The 17,500-nt window shown below is 48.5% G+C and overlaps 2 protein-coding genes across 3 annotated transcripts in view; one reads left to right on the top strand and one right to left on the bottom strand.

Moving 5' to 3' along the window:
- Positions 1 to 3,419, bottom strand: part of tmem43 (transmembrane protein 43) — a 24,347-nt gene extending 20,928 nt beyond the window's left edge. The window contains exon 1 of the mRNA XM_078543003.1: positions 3,354 to 3,419. Within this exon, the coding sequence (XP_078399129.1) occupies positions 3,354 to 3,419 (66 nt within the window). The remainder of the gene's footprint in view (positions 1 to 3,353) is intronic.
- An 8,539-nt stretch (positions 3,420 to 11,958) lies between these two features.
- The window catches only part of LOC144681484 (sodium- and chloride-dependent taurine transporter-like), a 35,616-nt gene continuing 30,074 nt past the window's right edge, over positions 11,959 to 17,500 (top strand). The window contains exons 1-2 of one of the 2 annotated variants that reach the window (XM_078543106.1): positions 11,959 to 12,089; positions 13,466 to 13,700. In XM_078543106.1, coding sequence (XP_078399232.1) covers positions 13,651 to 13,700 — 50 coding nt within the window. In that variant the 5' untranslated portion in view covers positions 11,959 to 12,089; positions 13,466 to 13,650. Of the gene's footprint in view, positions 12,090 to 13,465; positions 13,701 to 17,500 lie in introns of those variants that run through there. The other variant, XM_078543105.1, reaches the window with a different exon arrangement.

Here is a 17,500-nt window from a genome sequence, read left to right on the forward strand (position 1 = left end):
GTGAGAGTGAATGTGAGTTGGTTTAAAAGGAATCCGGCCTCTCTTGACAATGTTCTTTGAGCTGAGGAACAGCTGCTTCTACCCAGAGCCTTTCCCAAAAACACAGAAGTCTGAATGGGGGCAGCAGAAGGGGCAGTGACGCTGTGGACAGGTGTGTTTCTGTTGGAACTGTTGGGTTTTTGCTGGGCCCTGTTGGGATTCTGCTGCAGGTTAATACAAGAAAAATTAAAATACAAGAAACCACTTCTCATTTTGCCCAGAGAACTGCAGAAAATTCTCCCCCATCTTTCAGGTTTTTGCTGGGCCATTTCGGGGTATTTAGACAGAGGGGAGACTCAGTGGAGGAGCAGGGTGATATGGGGGCGAGGCCCAGGGGGCGAGGTGGGTGGTGGGCTCAGTCCCCCAGGTATGTGCTGAGCTGATATCAGACGTTGAGGGGAAATCTTCCCGGATTCCAGCAGCCCATTACAATCCAGTGATGCCAGGCGGAAAGTGTGGGCACAAGTGCTGGGCGGAGGCTGTTAGGATGGAACTGTGATGCACCACTTGGTTGAATAGTTGGCCAACACTCACTGTCTGGGCTTGACTGTTGCATCAGCTTGCTTTTGATGGGCGATGTAACTGAGATGATCCCCTTGCCAGCCGCTGTAGAGTGTTTCAGAAGAACAGAAGCAGCTGGGCTTAACCATTCACAACAACTTTTGTTGGTAAAGCCCCACTCTGCCGTGGGAACAGGCTGGAGGCAGGCAGCCTCCGTGTGGAGAGGGTAGAATTTGGAGACGCCTCACGGGAGGAGCAACAGTGGTCAGGTGTCGATGCACAAACAAAGCAGGACTTGCGTGTGTGTGTGTGTTGTGTGTGTGTGTGTGTGTGTGTGTGTGTGTGCGTGCGTGTGCGCGCGCAACTCCAGCCTGATTTGTTAAAGTCACTGGTTGAAGTCCACGAGGTTTTTGTTTCAGGCCAGTTGGGGTGGGGTATTGATGTGGGGATGGGATGGTAAGGGAAAGTGGCTCTGAGTTGCTGAGATAACTTGTTTATTTGGCACTCGCTCAGACATAAGCACAGCCTTAACTGATAACCAGGCCGCTCTCCGTGGAATGCAGACAGTTTAAAGCACACTTTGCAGGGAGATTGAGCCTCTGCCCACACGAAACAAGCTCACGGTTGATGTTATGAAGCAGGGTTAATAGATAAAGAAGCGGAGGTTCAAACAGTCTGGCCACACGGCACTCTGCAAACACTCTGCAGGTACTGGAGGTCCCGTCGTGGAAAGAATAGACCTGGTTTGTCCAGTTAACCTTTTTGAGAAGTTTGAGTTTCCTCTTTTCAGAGGCTTTAATTTATTCACCCAGGCATTATGGAATAATGTCCATATTTGGGTGGATAGTAGATAGTCCACTGAGGAATGACCTCAATGGACACAATGGGGTTCCTTATCGACCCCAGCAGTTGCCAGTGATCCACTCCGCCTCTCTTCCCTCTCCTGCACTGTTCCCTCTGGTGTGGCCCGAGGATCTACTCTTGACCCCCTCCTGTTTCGCATCTACATGTTGCCTCTTGGTGACATCATCCGAAGGCACAGTGTACGGTGACCAGACCCAGCTCTACCTCCCCAGCCCCTCTCTCAACCCCAGCACTGCCCCTCAATGATCAGCCCCCTCGTCCGACACCCGCTACTGGAGTCAGCAGAAATTCCTTCCAGTGTGTTCAGTCCCTGTCACAAACTCCCAATCGCTAGCTACCGATTCCGGTCCTCTCCCTGGCAACAGCCTCAGGCTTAAGCAAACCATTCGCAATCTTGGGGTCACATTTGACCCCGAGATGAGCTTCAAGCCACATATTCACCCCATCGCTAACACCGCCTACTTACACCTCAGTAACGTCGGCCAACGCCACCCCAATCGCCCGCTGCTGAACCCTTGCCCTTGCCTTTGTTACCTCTGGATTCAACTATTCCAACACACTCGTGACCTACCTCCTACATTTTACCCACCGTAAACTCCAGGTCATCCAAAATTCTGCTGCCGATTTCCAAGCATGTACCAAATCCAACTGACCTATCACCCTCCTACTTGCTGACCTACGATGGTTCCTGGTATTTTTTATTCATTCACAGGATGTGGGCATCGCTGGCCAGGCCAGCATTTATTGCCCTTGAGAAGGTGGTGGTGAGCTACCTTCTTGAGCCGCTGCATTCCATGTGGTGTAGGTACACCCACAGTGCTGTTAGGGAGGGAGTTCCAGGATTTTGACCCAGCGACAGTGAAGGAACGGCCGATATATTTCCAAGTCAGGATAGTGAGAGACTTGGAGGGGAATTTCCAGGTGGTAGTGTTCCCATCTATCTGCTGCCCTTATCCTTCTAGATGGTAGCGGTCGTGGGTTTGGAAGGTGCTGTTGAGGGTACACGCTGCTGCCACTGTGCATGTTTGTAGATGAGGTGCCAATCAAGTGGGTCACTTTGCCCTGGTTAAGCAACACTACAATTTAAAAATTCCCAGCCTTGCTTTCAAATTGCTCCCTGCCTCCCTCCTCCCTATGTCTGTAGTCTCCACCAGCCCTCTGAGATCTCTGCGCTTCTCTAATTCTGAACGCTGGGTTGATATTCTGGAGCGGCCCTTAGAGCCAAGATGTATTAGGGCCTCTCTATGTAATGACGATACTTTGGGGAAGGTGTGAAGATGAAGAGGACTGGGAAGCCACCTCAGCTACTTATGCCTTTGTAAGTGGCTGAAGGTTCTCAAGTATGAGAACTTGTGTGGGAATGGCCTTGGGGCCCAATGCCACAGGCGTTTGGATCATTGGGATGGTCATCCTGTCACAAAGGGCACTACAGAGGTAAAGAAAAAGGAAGGTTGGCATTTCTATAGCAACCTCAGGACATCTCAATGCACTTTACAGCCAATGAAGTACCTCTTGAAGTGGAGTCACTATTGTAATGTAGAAAAGCAGCAGCCAATTTGTGCACAGCAAGATCCCACAAACAGCAAGGTGATAATGACCAGATCATCTGTTTTTTGTGATGTTGGCTGAGGAATAAATATCGACCAGGACACACTCTCCTACAAGGTAGCGCCATGGGATGTTTTATACCCCCCACCCCACCCCCCAATCCCACCCCACCCCAGCCGCCGGTCAGGCCAATGGGGCTTCGATTTAACATCTCATCCAGAAGATGGTGCCTCCAGCTGAGGGAGTGCTGCACTGGAGTGTCAGCTCTGATTTTTTTATGTTCAAACGCTAGAGTGGAATTGAAACCTACAACATTGAGGCTCAAAGGTAAGAGCGTTACCCATTGGGCTGGGTGTGTCGCTGATGGTGTCAGTCTTCTTGGGAGCTGGCACACAACTTGCCCGTGCAGATGGCGCAGTAATGTTGACGCGCATAATCTCATCCCATTTACTTATGTAAGGAGCCATTGTGTATGTTTTTGGAATATTTATATGAGTGAGGCTGCCTCACGGGGTCTGGAAGCTCTTGAGTGTTACATTAGCAAACTGCAGTCTGCAGGTGCTGGCTGCCACATTTTACTGTGTTGCCATTAGGAATGTGGGCAAAGTTTGGAAAACAATGTGCCAACTGAATTCATTTTATGTTCATGTAAAATCAGCCTGCAAAGTGATGATTCAGTCAGCTGGAATGTCGGCAGGGCCGGACAGACTAGAACTGATCCCAGAGGACAGAACATTACTTCAACAAGTGGTTTATTTTCTTTTATTCTTTCACGGGATGTGGGCACCAGTGGCGAGGCCGGGATTGATTGCCCATCCCTGAGAGCGATGAACCCGCCGCTTTGAACTGCCAACAGTCCCTGTTGTAGCACTCAGTTGTTTGATTATTTGGTGTTTGATTACATGTGCCTGTTGACCGTGTTGCCTGCTATTAGCCGAGTCTGGGCGAGGTTACAAGAAGAGAAGCTGAAAATAAGTTTGCAGCTGCAGAAATTTTAAAAGCACTGTAAATAAAGTTCCTGTTTAGACAAATAAACTGTTGTCAGCTCTGCACACCTTCAAGGTGAAAGAAACAACACAGGAGGGTGTAGGTACACCCACCGTGCTGTTAGGGAGGGAGTTCCAGGATTTTGACCCAGTGACAGTGAAGGAACGGCCGATATATTTCCAAGTCAGGATGGTGAGTGACTTGGAGGGGAACTTCCAGGTGGTGGTGTTCCCATGTGTCTGCTGCCCTTGTCCTTCTAGAATGGTAGAGTTCATGGGCTTGGAAGGTGCTGTCTAAGGAGCCTTGATGAATTCCTGCAGTGCATCTTGTAGATGGTACACACACTGCTGCTACTGTGTGTCAGTAGTGGAGGGAGTGAATCTTTGTGAATGTGGCACCAATCAGGTGGGCTGCTTTGTCCTGGATGGTGTTGAGCTTCTTGAGTGTTGTTAGAGCTGCACTCATCCAGGCAAGTGGAGAATATTCCATCACTTGTGCCTTATAGATGGTGGACAGGCTTTGGGGAGTCAGGAAGTGAGTTACTCACTGCAGGATTACTGGCCTCTGACCTGCTCTTGTAGCCACAGTACTCATGGCTAGTCCAGTTCAGTTTCTGGTCAATGGTAATCCCCAGGATGTTGATAGTGGGGGATTCAGCGATGGTAATGCCATTGAATGTCAAGGGGCAATGGTTAGATTCTCTCCTGTTAGAGATGGTCATTGCCTGGCACTTGTGTGGCGTGAATGTTACTTGCCACTTGTCAGCCCAAGCCTGGATATTGTCCACGTCTTGCTGCATTTGGACATGGACTGCTTCAGTATCTGAGGAGTCGCGAATGGTGCTGAACATTGTGCAATCATCAGTGAACATCCCCACTTCTGACCTTATGATGGAAGGATGGTCATTGATGAAGCAGCTGAAGATGGTTGGACCGAGGACACTACCCTGAGGAACTCCTGCAGTGATGTCCTGGAGCTGAGATGATTGATCTCCAACAACCACAACCATCTTCCTTTGTGCTAAGTATAACTACAACCAGTGGAGAGTTTTTCCCTTGATTCCCATTGACTCCAGTTTTTTGCTAGGGCTCCTTGATGCCACACTCGGTCAAATGCTGCCTTGATGTCAAGGGCAGTCACTCTCACCTCACCTCTGGAGTTCAGCTCTTTTGTCCATGTTTGAACCAAGGCTGTAATGAGGTCAGGAGCTGAGTGGCCCTGGTGGAACCCAAACTGGGCGTCAGTGAGCAGGTTATTGCTGAGTAAGTGCCGCTTGATCATGCTCTCAACAACTTCCATCACCTTAGGGTAAACTCACCATCCCCTTCTCAAGGGCAGTTAGGGACGGGCAATAAATGCTGGCCTAGTCAGCAACGTCCACAACCCATGGAACAATAGAAGACTGATGAGATGGTTATTGGTCGGATTGGATTTGTCCTACTTTTCGTCAACAGGACATAACTGGGTCCTATAAAACACTCAGTCTGTATAAAACTAACCCCTCACATCTGTTGGGATGAAGATGATTAGGGTCCTGAAGATGCATTCACATTGTAACCTTTTAGACTATCAATTGGCCCATGAACCATTCCACTAATGCACCCTGTGCTCTAATGGAAAGTTGTGAAGACACCAGAACATCGCTTGACTGAATTAGTCTTCTACTGGCAATTCCTGGAGTTGCAATCTCTTGTCTGATTGTAGCGGGGGCAGTAATTGGAGAAGATGATTTACTTTGGTGTTGTGCCTCTTGCATTGTTCTTATACCGACTCTGTCTGGAGCAGTTAGTCCGAGGAGACTCCGTGGGTAATTCATCTACCTCACACGGCGTTCCACAGGACTTGTGTCTCCCTTGCTGAGCTTATCAGAGCCCTGAGCTGTGAGAGCTCCATGTTAATGGCTAGTGTACTTTTGTGCCGGAGACTCCAACTGACAAGATTGCAGGACCACTAAGGTCATAAATTATCTAAAATCTGAAAAGAGAAACAAAAGATGGTGTCAGACAGAGAGGCTACTAGCGGACTCCAGGTTACTGAGGGACTGCCGATAAGGTGAAACATCTGACAGAGGGCCTCTCCCACTGAAATGAAATATCTGATTGTGCAAAATAAGAAGTGGCCTAACCCCTGGGAAGAGAATTCCCCCAGAGTTGGAGAGACCCTCGAGATTGGAGTTAAAATGCAGATCAGTCGTGATCTAATTGAATGTTGGAACAGGCTCGAGGGGCTGAACGGCCTCCCCCTGTTCCTGATGTTCCTGATGCAGTGAGATTTCTGATAAAGATTTGCTCTCTGCCTCTCCGGAAGTGGAAAGATGGTAAAAGCAGAGCAGAATCCTTTGTCTTCATGTTCAGGCTGAGTCACGGTGACACGGTGACTGAGGCAATTGCTCCAATTACATTCTCACCCTGTTTCTGTCACATGCTCAGTATCTACCTCATCTGTTTCCTCTACTGCGACCAAAGCAGCTCTTGAAAAGAAATAAGTTTCACCCCAAATTTGCTGTGGCAGTCCAGCCTTAACGATCACTGGTGACAGGAATCTGGGAATTGTGAGCAGTGTTCCTGGTCTGGCATTTATTTTATCCTGCCTCCAATTCTATATGTAAAAACTCAGCCCCCTCATCACCAGCCCTACGCTACATCAGCACAACTGTGCACATCAACCTGTGAACAGCCTGTCAGGTTGGGCTGACATACTCTCCACCTCCTCTCTCTTCTCCCTCACACTGTCTTGGCATTGTAATTTACTGTATAGTCCTTCACACTGATATGGCAAGGGTAAGTGTTCTAAATATAGGACAGCACATAGCCATCAGCCTCTCGGTAATAAAATCCATTGAGTGTGCGGAGCTGAGCTGTTGTTGCTGTGAGTTCCAATTGAGCAGCTTGTGTGTCAGCATCAGCCCCGTCTCAAAAAAGACACAGGCTGGTCTGTTGTTGCTGTTGTTTCCAACGATTGTTTTGCGATGATTGAACAATGGCATTATAACCACTCGGTTCAGTAGCAAAATGTTTACCTAGAGGATGTCCAGATATAGCCCCTTCCCTTTCACCCAGCAGCTCACAGCCACATTCACACACTCACTCTCGCACGCTCGCTCGCACGCTCGCTCGCACGCTCGCACACTCACTCGCACACTCACTCGCACACTCACTCGCACACTCACTCGCACACTCACTCGCACACTCACTCGCACACTCACTCGCACACTCACTCGCACACTCACTCGCACACTCACTCGCACACTCACTCGCACACTCACTCGCACACTCACTCGCACACTCACTCGCACACTCACTCGCACACTCACTCGCACACTCACTCGCACACTCACTCACTCACTCACTCACTCACTCACGCACACTGTCACACTCACATGTACACACACTCACTCAGACAAATACACATATACCGATTCTCACACACCCTCTTGTGCAAATGTAGAAATTCTGAACCTCCGACAAGCGCGGCTAATAGATGGGAACACCACCACCTGGAAATTCCCCTCCAAGTCACTCACCATCCTGGCTTGGAAATATATCGGCCATTCCTTCACTGTCGCTGGGTCAAAATCCTGGAACTCCCTCCCTAACAGCACTGTGGGTGTACCTACACCACATGGACTGCAGCGGTTCAAGAAGGCAGCTCACCACCACCTTCTCAAAGGGCAACTAGGGATGGGCAATAAATGCTGGGCCCAGCCAGCGAAGCCCACGTCCCCTGAATGAATTAAAAAATACTCGATTGTAACACCCTAGCAGCACCAAGCAAGTAAAACTCTTTACAGCTGAAGCTTTAATCTGGGTCTATTCTCTCCAACAGGCTGACAGGTCTGTGTGTTGCAGCCATTTTCTGACCCTGCTCATTGCCTAATGGTGAACAGATCCTCCCAATGTGTCGATCCAGTCAGGGGCCATTAATGCAAATTGCTCCCGGACTGTTGATGCCTTGTGAGGGTCCTTTCTGCCTCTCTTTCCTCCTCTAAGACCCTCCTTTCAACTCACCTCTTTGGACAGCTTTTTGGTCATCCGTTCTAATGTTTCTCTCTTTGGCTTGGTGCTATTTTTAATCTGGTGACACCCCAGTGATGCACCTTGGGGGTTTCGATGTAGCTGCTATGTAAATGCAAGTTGTTGTTGTTGAATTTGCACTAGACTGGGTTCCTTTCAAGAATGAAAGAAGAAAGGACATAATTTTACCACATTTTTCTGGACATATCCCAGAATTCTTGCCAATCAGTGTACTATTTTTAAAATTCAATCAGTTACATAGAAAATCAGACAAACAACGAGCTCATCTGTTCTTGTCATGTTGTTTGAGGAATAAACATTGTCCAGGATCCCAGGGAAAACTCCCCCGCTCTACTTTAATACAGTGCCATGGGGTTTTTTTTTTACACCCACCCAAGAGGGGAGACCTCCAGAGACTTGAGGCCTATAATCCAGGAGTAATTCTGGTGCCGTTAATGAGAGAGCACCGCACTGTTAGACGTGCTGTCCTCCAGATGAGACATGGAGCCAAGATCTCTGTCTGCCCCCTCAGGCAGATGTAAAATATCCCCAAGGCCACTATTGGAAGATCACGGGAGTTTCTCTCCCCAATGCCCTGGATAATATTTATCCCTTGACTGATATCGCAAAAAAACACATTGTTGGCACGTTCACTGTATTGCTGTTTGTGGGATCTTGCTGTGTGCAAATTGGTGTGACATTTGCTACGTTGCAACAGTGGCTACTCCTTCTAAAATACTGAGTGTAAAGTGTTTTGGGGTGTCCTGAGGTTGGGAAAGACACGACAGAGAAGTGTAAATCTTTGTTGGTTGCTATTTTCTCAGTACATTGCTGATGCTATGAATCATTGCTGGCCTCCTCTGGACCATGCAGCAATCCAGATGGATTTGTGGCCCTCTAATGATTCTGTTTTAGAAACACTCTGCAGTATGCAGTTTAACCCAGTTAGTCCCTTCCAGATCCTAGACGTGCTTAAGATTTTGAAATACATTTTACCCACTAAAGTGCAAACACCCATCACCATCTTGCCTCTCCCTATCTCTGGAACCTCCTCCAGCCTCACAACCTCTCTGAGATCTCTGCCTTCCTCCAATTCTGGTCTCTTGACCATCCCTGATTTTAATCGCTCCACCATTGGTGGCCGTGCCTTCAGCTGCCTGGGGTCTCAAGCTCTGGCATTCTCCCCCTAACGCCCTCGGCCTCTCTACCTTTATTCCCCCCTTTTAAGATACTCCTTAAAACCTACCTCACCTCAAGCTTTTGGTCCCCAGCCCTAATGATGCTCGGTGTCACATTTTGTCTGATTTACGATCTTGTGAAGCTCCTTGGGATACCAATAGCGCAATATAAACACGTTTTAGTTATTGTGGTGACCTGGCCTCTTTTTTTTTTCCCCACCAGCAGAAGCCAGAGATTTTACAGCCCGGGAATAAACGAGAGTAATCTCGCTCTGTAACTAGCCGCTCAGGTTACTACCTATTGAATCCACTTCTTAGGATACCCGAGCTGTGGCCTTCAGGGTGGGTGAGACCACCAGCAAAGCCCACGAGCTTGTGGCAGACCCTAGGAGTAACACAGCGGGAGACATTCGAGGGGGAGATATCTTCAGTTCATGCACGTCATGGAGTTTGACCCTCGTTTTCACAGAGAAACATGCATTGCCTCTTTTTCTTTCTGAATTAAATCTTTTTATTTTGGGGGAAAAATAAAGAGAAAGTCATAAATTTCTGAGAAAGTATCTTAATAAATGGAAACGGGGGAAGTTAGAAAGTAAGAACTGTTGTACTTGGAGGCTGCTCCAGGGAGTGCAATGACCCTGAGTTCATAGCGAGATTATAGAGCTCTTATGGTGCAAAATGAGTCATAGGCATTTATATGAAGTACTTACTCAACCTTTACATTAATAAACCCAAGGTTAAATTTATCAGAAAGCGAATTATAGTGTATTTATATATCTCGGGGAAAAAAAACTGTTAATGCTGTTAATGTTAAAGCTGGCCTTGTTCCAATTTCAGCCTCTCAGACAGAATAAACGACCTTTTTAACGTGAAGCCATTTGAATTGTGAGATAACTTGCAGTCAGGGTGCGATGCCCCTCAATTAAGCAGCGTGTGTGGCCTCCCCTCAACCCTTGGACTCTAGGCGGTTGATATCGGTGATGTGGCTAAGGCATAAATGTTTGGCGCCAGCGGGCAAGGAGAACACAAACTTGTGCTGTCAGCAGCAAAATCTGTTTTAAAAGCAAACACAAAAAAAAACCTCCCAATGTCTCCTCTCTCTCTCTCTCTCTCTCTTTGTCTGAAGCCACTCTGGAGGCAGGGAAATGGGGGTGGGGAGGTGACTGCCAGCCTCCTTCTGTCATCAACTCAGCTCCTTTAGGCGTTAGTGGGAGGTTCAGCTGTGGAAGACATTGCAGCCTATCCGCCTTCTACTCCCCGTCCCTCCAATCCTTGACCAAGCAGAACTGAATGAACAGTGATGGAACCAGAGAACGTTTAATAGCACAGACTGGGGATCGAGAGTCTTTAATGGTTAAATGGCACAATGGTTTAGTCTCTCTTCAGTTAGTAACCCCCGTGGGCCAGCTGGTGCTCAACTCGGTCTTTCCCCACTCAATAGCAAGGTTAGGATTCTCGTCAGTGTCAAGGATAAGGGGCTCATTGAGCCTCATGCACAGCATGAAATTGGAGCCTTGTTCCAGCTGCTATGTTTATGTCTGTGTGTTTTGGTGCCGGGGGGTGGGGGTGTGGTATCCACACAACGCCCCCTCTAGGACCGGGGGCAGCACTGCTCATGACATCCTCACAAAGTGTCCCTTCTAGGACTGGAGACAGTATCTCCCCTAACGTCCACGCACAGCACCCCCTAGAAGACTGGAGGCAGCACAGACACCGACATCCACACACAGTGGCCCCTGGAGGCAGCAAAGACCATGACACCCAAACACAGCACCTCCTGCAGGACTGCATTGTTGTTGCACTGTAGCGATCAATTAGTAGAAAATTAAATTAACCCTTTGAAAACACACATTGCCAAATTACCTGGCTGCTTCACGTGAATAAAAGAGGGTAACTTCAACAGAAGACGAAAGCAGATAGCATGTTAAACAGGTTTCTGATTGCTACCTTGGTGATTTGGAAATGATTGTTAGAAATGAAGGGGAGGAAGTTTTCCCATAATTTTACATCTAGACCCTCTGATTAGGGAAATCGTTCCCTCTGGGTACCAAGCTTTTCTGTGGTGCTGCAGCCTAGATTGAGGCAGGAATTGGGCCTCAAATTATTTTAATTCAAATCAGATTTGCAAAAGCCTCCCACATCATAAATTTACCCTCCACAGGAGGCCATTCAGCCCATTGTGTCGGTGCCAACTCTTTGAGAAAATTATTAGCCCTGCTCTTTCCCCATCGCCCTGAATATTTTTCCTTTTCAAGTATTTATCCAGTTCCCTCTTGAAAGTCATTATTGAATCTGCTTCCACCGCCCTTTCAGGCAGCGCATTTCATATCACAACAACTCGCTGTGTAAAAACATTCTCTGCACACTCAACCATCTCCTCCACCCGCGCCCCCAACCCCAGTTCTTTTGTAAATGACTGTAAATCTTTGCTCTCCGGTTACCCACTACCCGCCAACCTTCCACAACCACCAGTGGGAGCAGTTACTTCTGATCCAGCAAAACCCTTCATAATTTTGAACGTCTCAATCAAATCTCCCCTTAACCTTCTGTGCTCTAAGGAGAACAAATCCCAGCTTCTCCAGTCTCTCCACGTTATCTAAAGTCCCTCAATTCTGGTACCTTTCTGGTAAATCTCCTTTTGTACCCTCTCCAAGACCTTCCTAAAGTGTAGACGCAATTCTCTCACTGAAATCCAACCAGCAGCTTTGTAGACCGACTTCATTTTAATGGATAAAGAACAAGAATGAGAGTTTTTTTTTTTATCCCTGTGAGGATCTTGGTTCCCTCACTTAATATTTCTGAATTGTTTATTTTCTCTGTACAGGTGCTTTTCTTATCCCATATTTTATCTTCCTGATTGGTGGAGGTCTGCCTGTGTTCTTCCTGGAGGTAGCACTTGGTCAGTACACTTCACAAGGGGGCATCACCTGTTGGGAGAAACTCTGTCCCATTTTCTCTGGTAAGTGACAACACTCAGTGTAATGTCGAGGCTAATGTCCCTCAGTGGGCGTGAGGAAGAGGCGGAGGGGAGAATCGAGATGGGGTGGGGGGGCGCGGTGGCCGAGAAATTGTCAAGAATGAATGGATAGGCTTGTTTGGTAGCCAAGGATATAAAGGGAGATGGAGCTAAAGCGGGTGAATGGAATTAAGGTACAGATCAACCATGATCTGACTGAATGCCAGAATAGGCTTGAGGGGCTGCCTGGCCTCCTCCTCTTCCTATGATTGAGAAAGTTAAGAGAGAGGTAAAGGAAAATTTGTAGCCCAGGTCTAATTAAGCCATGAATGACTCAAGCTAAAAGCCTGGTCTTGAGTTCCTGTAGACTTTTGATTTGAAGTTGATGAAGAGTATCATTACAGAGAGCAAAGCACTGCTCCACCCAATGCAGAGGTTAAAATTGAACCCTCCCGCAACCCCCACCCCCGAATCATCTGTGTTTTTAAAATTTAATTCTCAGGACGTTGTCATCGTTGGTATGTCCAGCCCTTACTGCCCGCCCCTTATTGCCCTGAGAAGATGGCAGTGAACCTTCTTCATGAACGACTGGCCGTGTCTGAAATAACTGAGTGCCTCACTCGGGCAACCGAGAGGGCAGCTAAGAGCCAAACACGTTGGTGTGGGGACTGGAGTCACACACAGACCCAGGCTGGATAAACCTGTTGGATTTTGACCGGATTTCATGGTTACGTTTCAGTGTGACACCAACAGTTTATGTTTTAATTCAGATGCCCGGATTGGGATTGTGAACTGATGTTCCACTGGGTCATGAATGCAGGCAGTCCAACAGCCCCCAGCCCAATCCAGTGCGCCTTCTGCCGGATGTGTGGGGAAGACTCAGGTCTTGGCAGGTAGCCCCCTCCCCACCCCACATCCCTGCTCCCCCTAGGGTGACATATCCATCTGGGGCTTACTGAGGATTCCAGTAGAGATGAATCCGTACATTGTGAGGTGATCTACACTGCACCTCAACGAGAGTTGGGAGTTACCCCTTTGTATTACTCTTTCATGGGGTGTGGATGCCACTGACAAGGCCAGCATTTGTTGCCCATCCCTAATTGTCCCTGAACTGAGTGGCTTGCTGGGCCATTTCAGAGGGGCAGTTAAGAGCCAACCACGTGGTTGGGGGGGTTCACACCCAATTAGATGGGAAATCAGGATGGGAGGTGAGGCGGGGTTAAGGAGGTGCTTGTCATCATGGAGAATGCGGAAAGGGGATGGGTGGGAATGTGGGTTTGGAGGCGGGAGGAGGGCCAGTGGGTGGGTGGTGGAATGTTAATTGTTTGCTTTCTTCCTTCTTAAAAAAGAAAGATTATCTTGTGTCTTTGGTTGGCTAGGAATCGGCTGTGCGTCCATCGTCATTGTCTCCTTGTTGAATGTTTACTACATCGTAATTCTGGCCTGGGGACTCTACTACCTCTTCCAGACCTTTCAGAGTGAACTGCCCTGGGCTAAATGTGGCCACAAATGGAACACTCCGCACTGCATCGAGGACACACTGAGGAAGAACCTCTCTATCTGCATGACCTGCAATGGCACCAACCACACGTCACCCGTGACAGAATTTTGGGAGTAAGGAAAGCCAGCAATTCCATTCTCGTGTCTTTTTATATAAACCACATATAAAACAAAGCCGAAATCCAGCCAGATCAGGCCATGTTCGTAGGGCTGATCACTCCACCAGTGGGCAGCGGGCAGCTCAGGTTGTTGAATGTGCCACCCAGTGCGAATTGTACAAAGCCTGCTTGTCCACTGCGATGGCGGCCGACCTTGGACTTGCAGGCCCCTGTGTGGGCATGGTGGGTAAAACCACACTTGTTCTTTCAAAGAGCAAGCATGGACACGATGGGCTGAATGGCCTCTTTGTGTGCTGTATCAATCTCTGATCGTGCACACTGTACAAATGCAGTATAAACTCAGGACTGTTCCCCAGTTGCAGAGAGCCATGAAGCTCACTGTCACATGTAAGTCCTCTGGTTGACTCCTATCCCTCTGCCCTCATTGCTACCTACCACCCATGTCAGTGTTCTGGTGCACTAACCAATTTGGAAAGGCTTCTAACTCCAATTGTCTCCTCATTAGACAATCTACTTCACCATTTGTCACTGTGTTAACCTCAGTAGTGACTCACCAGTCCCCACTGGATACCCACCTCCTCCATTTGGCTTAAACTTGTTCTCAGCCTCAATTACTTCTCTCTGAAATCCAACTCACTTTCTCTACGTAACACTGGCTGTGTTGGTAAAACTTCCTTTTTTTCTCATTTACAGGATGTGGGCGTCGCTGGCTGGGCCAGCATTTATTGCCCGTCCCTAACTGCCCTTGAGAAGGTGGTGGTGAGCTGCCTTCTTGAGCCGTTGCAGTCCATGTGGTGTAGGTACACCCACAGTGCTATTAGGGAGGGAGTTCCAGGATTTTGACCCAGCGACAGTGAAGGAACGGCGATATATTTCCAAGTCAGGATGGTGTGTGACTTGGAGGGGAACTTCCAGTTGGTGGTGTTCCCATCTATCTGCTGCTCTTGTCCTTCTAGATGGTAGTGGTTGTGGGTTTGGAAGGTGCTGTCGAAGGAGCCTTGGTGAATTCCTGCAGTGCATCTTGTAGATGGTACACACACTGCTGCTACTGTGCGTCGGTGGCGGAGAAAGTGCTCTCACTTCAATTTGAAAGAGTCCTCATTTGGCTCCACTGCCCCATATCAGAACTTGCACCAAGTCCCGCATATCCACCCTGTACATCCCGCATATCCACCCTGTACATCCCGCATATCCACCCTGTACATCCCGCATATCCACCCTGTACATCCCGCATATCCACCCTGTACATCCCGCATATCCACCCTGTACATCCCGCATATCCACCCTGTACATCCCGCATATCCACCCTGTACATCCCGCATATCCACCCGAACATCCCGCATATCCACCCTGTACATCCCGCATATCCACCCTGTACATCCCGCATATCCACCCTGTACATCCCGCATATCCACCCTGTACATCCCGCATATCCACCCTGTACATCCCGCATATCCACCCTGTACATCCCGCATATCCACCCTGTACATCCCGCATATCCACCCTGTACATCCCGCATATCCACCCTGTACATCCCGCATATCCACCCTGTACATCCCGCATATCCACCCTGTACATCCCGCATATCCACCCTGTACATCCCGCATATCCACCCTGTACATCCCGCATATCCACCCTGTACATCCCGCATATCCACCCTGTACATCCCGCATATCCACCCTGTACATCCCGCATATCCACCCTGTACATCCCGCATATCCACCCTGTACATCCCGCATATCCACCCTGTACATCCCGCATATCCACCCTGTACATCCCGCATATCCACCCTGTACATCCCGCATATCCACCCTGTACATCCCGCATATCCACCCTGTACATCCCGCATATCCACCCTGTACATCCCGCATATCCACCCTGACCTACATTGGCTGCCAGAACGAAAATGATTCAATTATAAAATTTCCAACCTTGCTTTTAAGTTTCTCCTCGCCCTCCCCACCCTTTTCTCTGTCATCTCTTCCGACCCGGTGAGATCTCTGCACTCCTCCAATTCTGACCTCTTGAGCATCCCTCATTTCCATCGCTCCACCATTGGCAGCTGTGCCTTCAGTTGCCTGGGCCTGAATTCCCCCCTAAATCCCACCATGTTTTTCCCCTTCTTTAAGCTGCTCCTTAAAACCTACCAACCCATTGGTTACCTGTCCTAATGTCTCCTCCTGTGTCTCAATGTCAAATTGTATTTGATTATGCTCCAGTTTGCACTTTGGGACAGTTTATTGTGTAAAAAGTGCTATATAAATGTCAATTGTTGTTGACTCTGCTTCTTACTTTGATCTGTCCCTCACCCTTACACCAGGACCTTCTCAGTCCTTCCAGTTCACTGCTCTTGGTCTTGGACTTGACCCTTGCGGTTTCTATTAGGTGTTGATACAATTCACGGGTTATTTGGTTTCTGTTTCTTCAATACCTTTTCCCGCAAAAGATCCCAACACTTTCCATTTCTCCATCTCCATGGCGACACTTCCAAGTTTTTGGATTGGTGCTCCTGGGGTGACCTTCCTCACCCTGCTGGACAGGTGTCTACATTCAAAGACCATTCTAACTCTCACCTTCTGCCCGTTACTTAGCATGTCTATCAGTTAACAATTTCCACTCTCTAAGGTATCAGTCCACCACCAAAAGTACCTTCACCTCCACCATCTCCCAAGGGACTGTTCCTTGACAGAGAAACCTTCCTGAGTCACTGCCCCCATGCACAACATCTGTCCCAAGACCTCTTCCCAATCTCTTATTTTCTAAGCCATCTATTGTTTTTCCCATTTCCTTTGCACATACCTCATAGAGAGGCCTCGATTACACTGGCAGAACCTGCATCAGATTGGGTATCGGATGTGACTCAGTGGGTAGCACTCTCAGCTCTTTGAACCAGAAGGTTGCCGAGCACTTAGAGTGGGATCTTCCCATCCCGCCCTCCGCAGGACCGGAAATTGCCGCCCAATGTCAACAGACCCTTTGTTGGTCCATCAAATTTTCTGTCTCACCCCATGCCGATCCCTGTGGTGGGCCGGACCGGACAATCCAGCCCTCGGTCCAGGCACACACTCCCAGTGCCAGTGCTGAGGGCGTGCTGCACTGTTAGAGTTGTCATCTTTGAGATGAGACAATGAACCCTGACCCCTCAGGTGGATGTAAAAAGATCCCACAGCCTTTATTTGAAGGAGAGCAGGGGAGTTCCCCCCCCCAGTGCCCTGAACAATATTTATCCCTCAACCAACATCACTGAAACATTTAGTCAGTATCACGTTGAAGTTTGTGAAGTCTTGCTGTGCACAAATTGGCTGCTGCTTTTCCTGCATTACAACAGTGACTACACTTCAAAAGTGCTTCATTGGCTGTGAAGCCCATTGGCTTGTCCCAAGGTTGTGAAAAGTACTACATTCTTTCATTAAACATCTCTGATGTGCCCACAAGTCTGATTGTGTCCTCTGTGGCTCAACACACCAGCTCACATGCTCTCCCAATCCTGACCTACCCTTCCAGCCTTTAACCATTGACACTGATGCAAACCTAGATTAATGAAATCTTTAGGATCAAGGCCCCGCCCCACCCCCTTCTCCTCCTTGGCATTCTGCAACCCTACTGGTCAGAGCATTTATTTTTTCATTAATTCACGGGATGTGGGCGTCGCTGGCTGGGCCAGCATTTATTGCCCATCCCTAATTGCCCTTGAGAAGGTGGTGGTGAGCTGCCTTCTTGAACCGCTGCAGCCCCTGTGGTGTAGGTAGCATTGACTGTGCATTAGCTCCAGGCCTCAGTCATGTCTCTCACTTT

Source organism: Cetorhinus maximus, chromosome 6, assembly GCF_964194155.1.
Source record: "Cetorhinus maximus chromosome 6, sCetMax3.hap1.1, whole genome shotgun sequence".
Classification (NCBI taxonomy): Eukaryota; Metazoa; Chordata; class Chondrichthyes; order Lamniformes; family Cetorhinidae; genus Cetorhinus; species Cetorhinus maximus.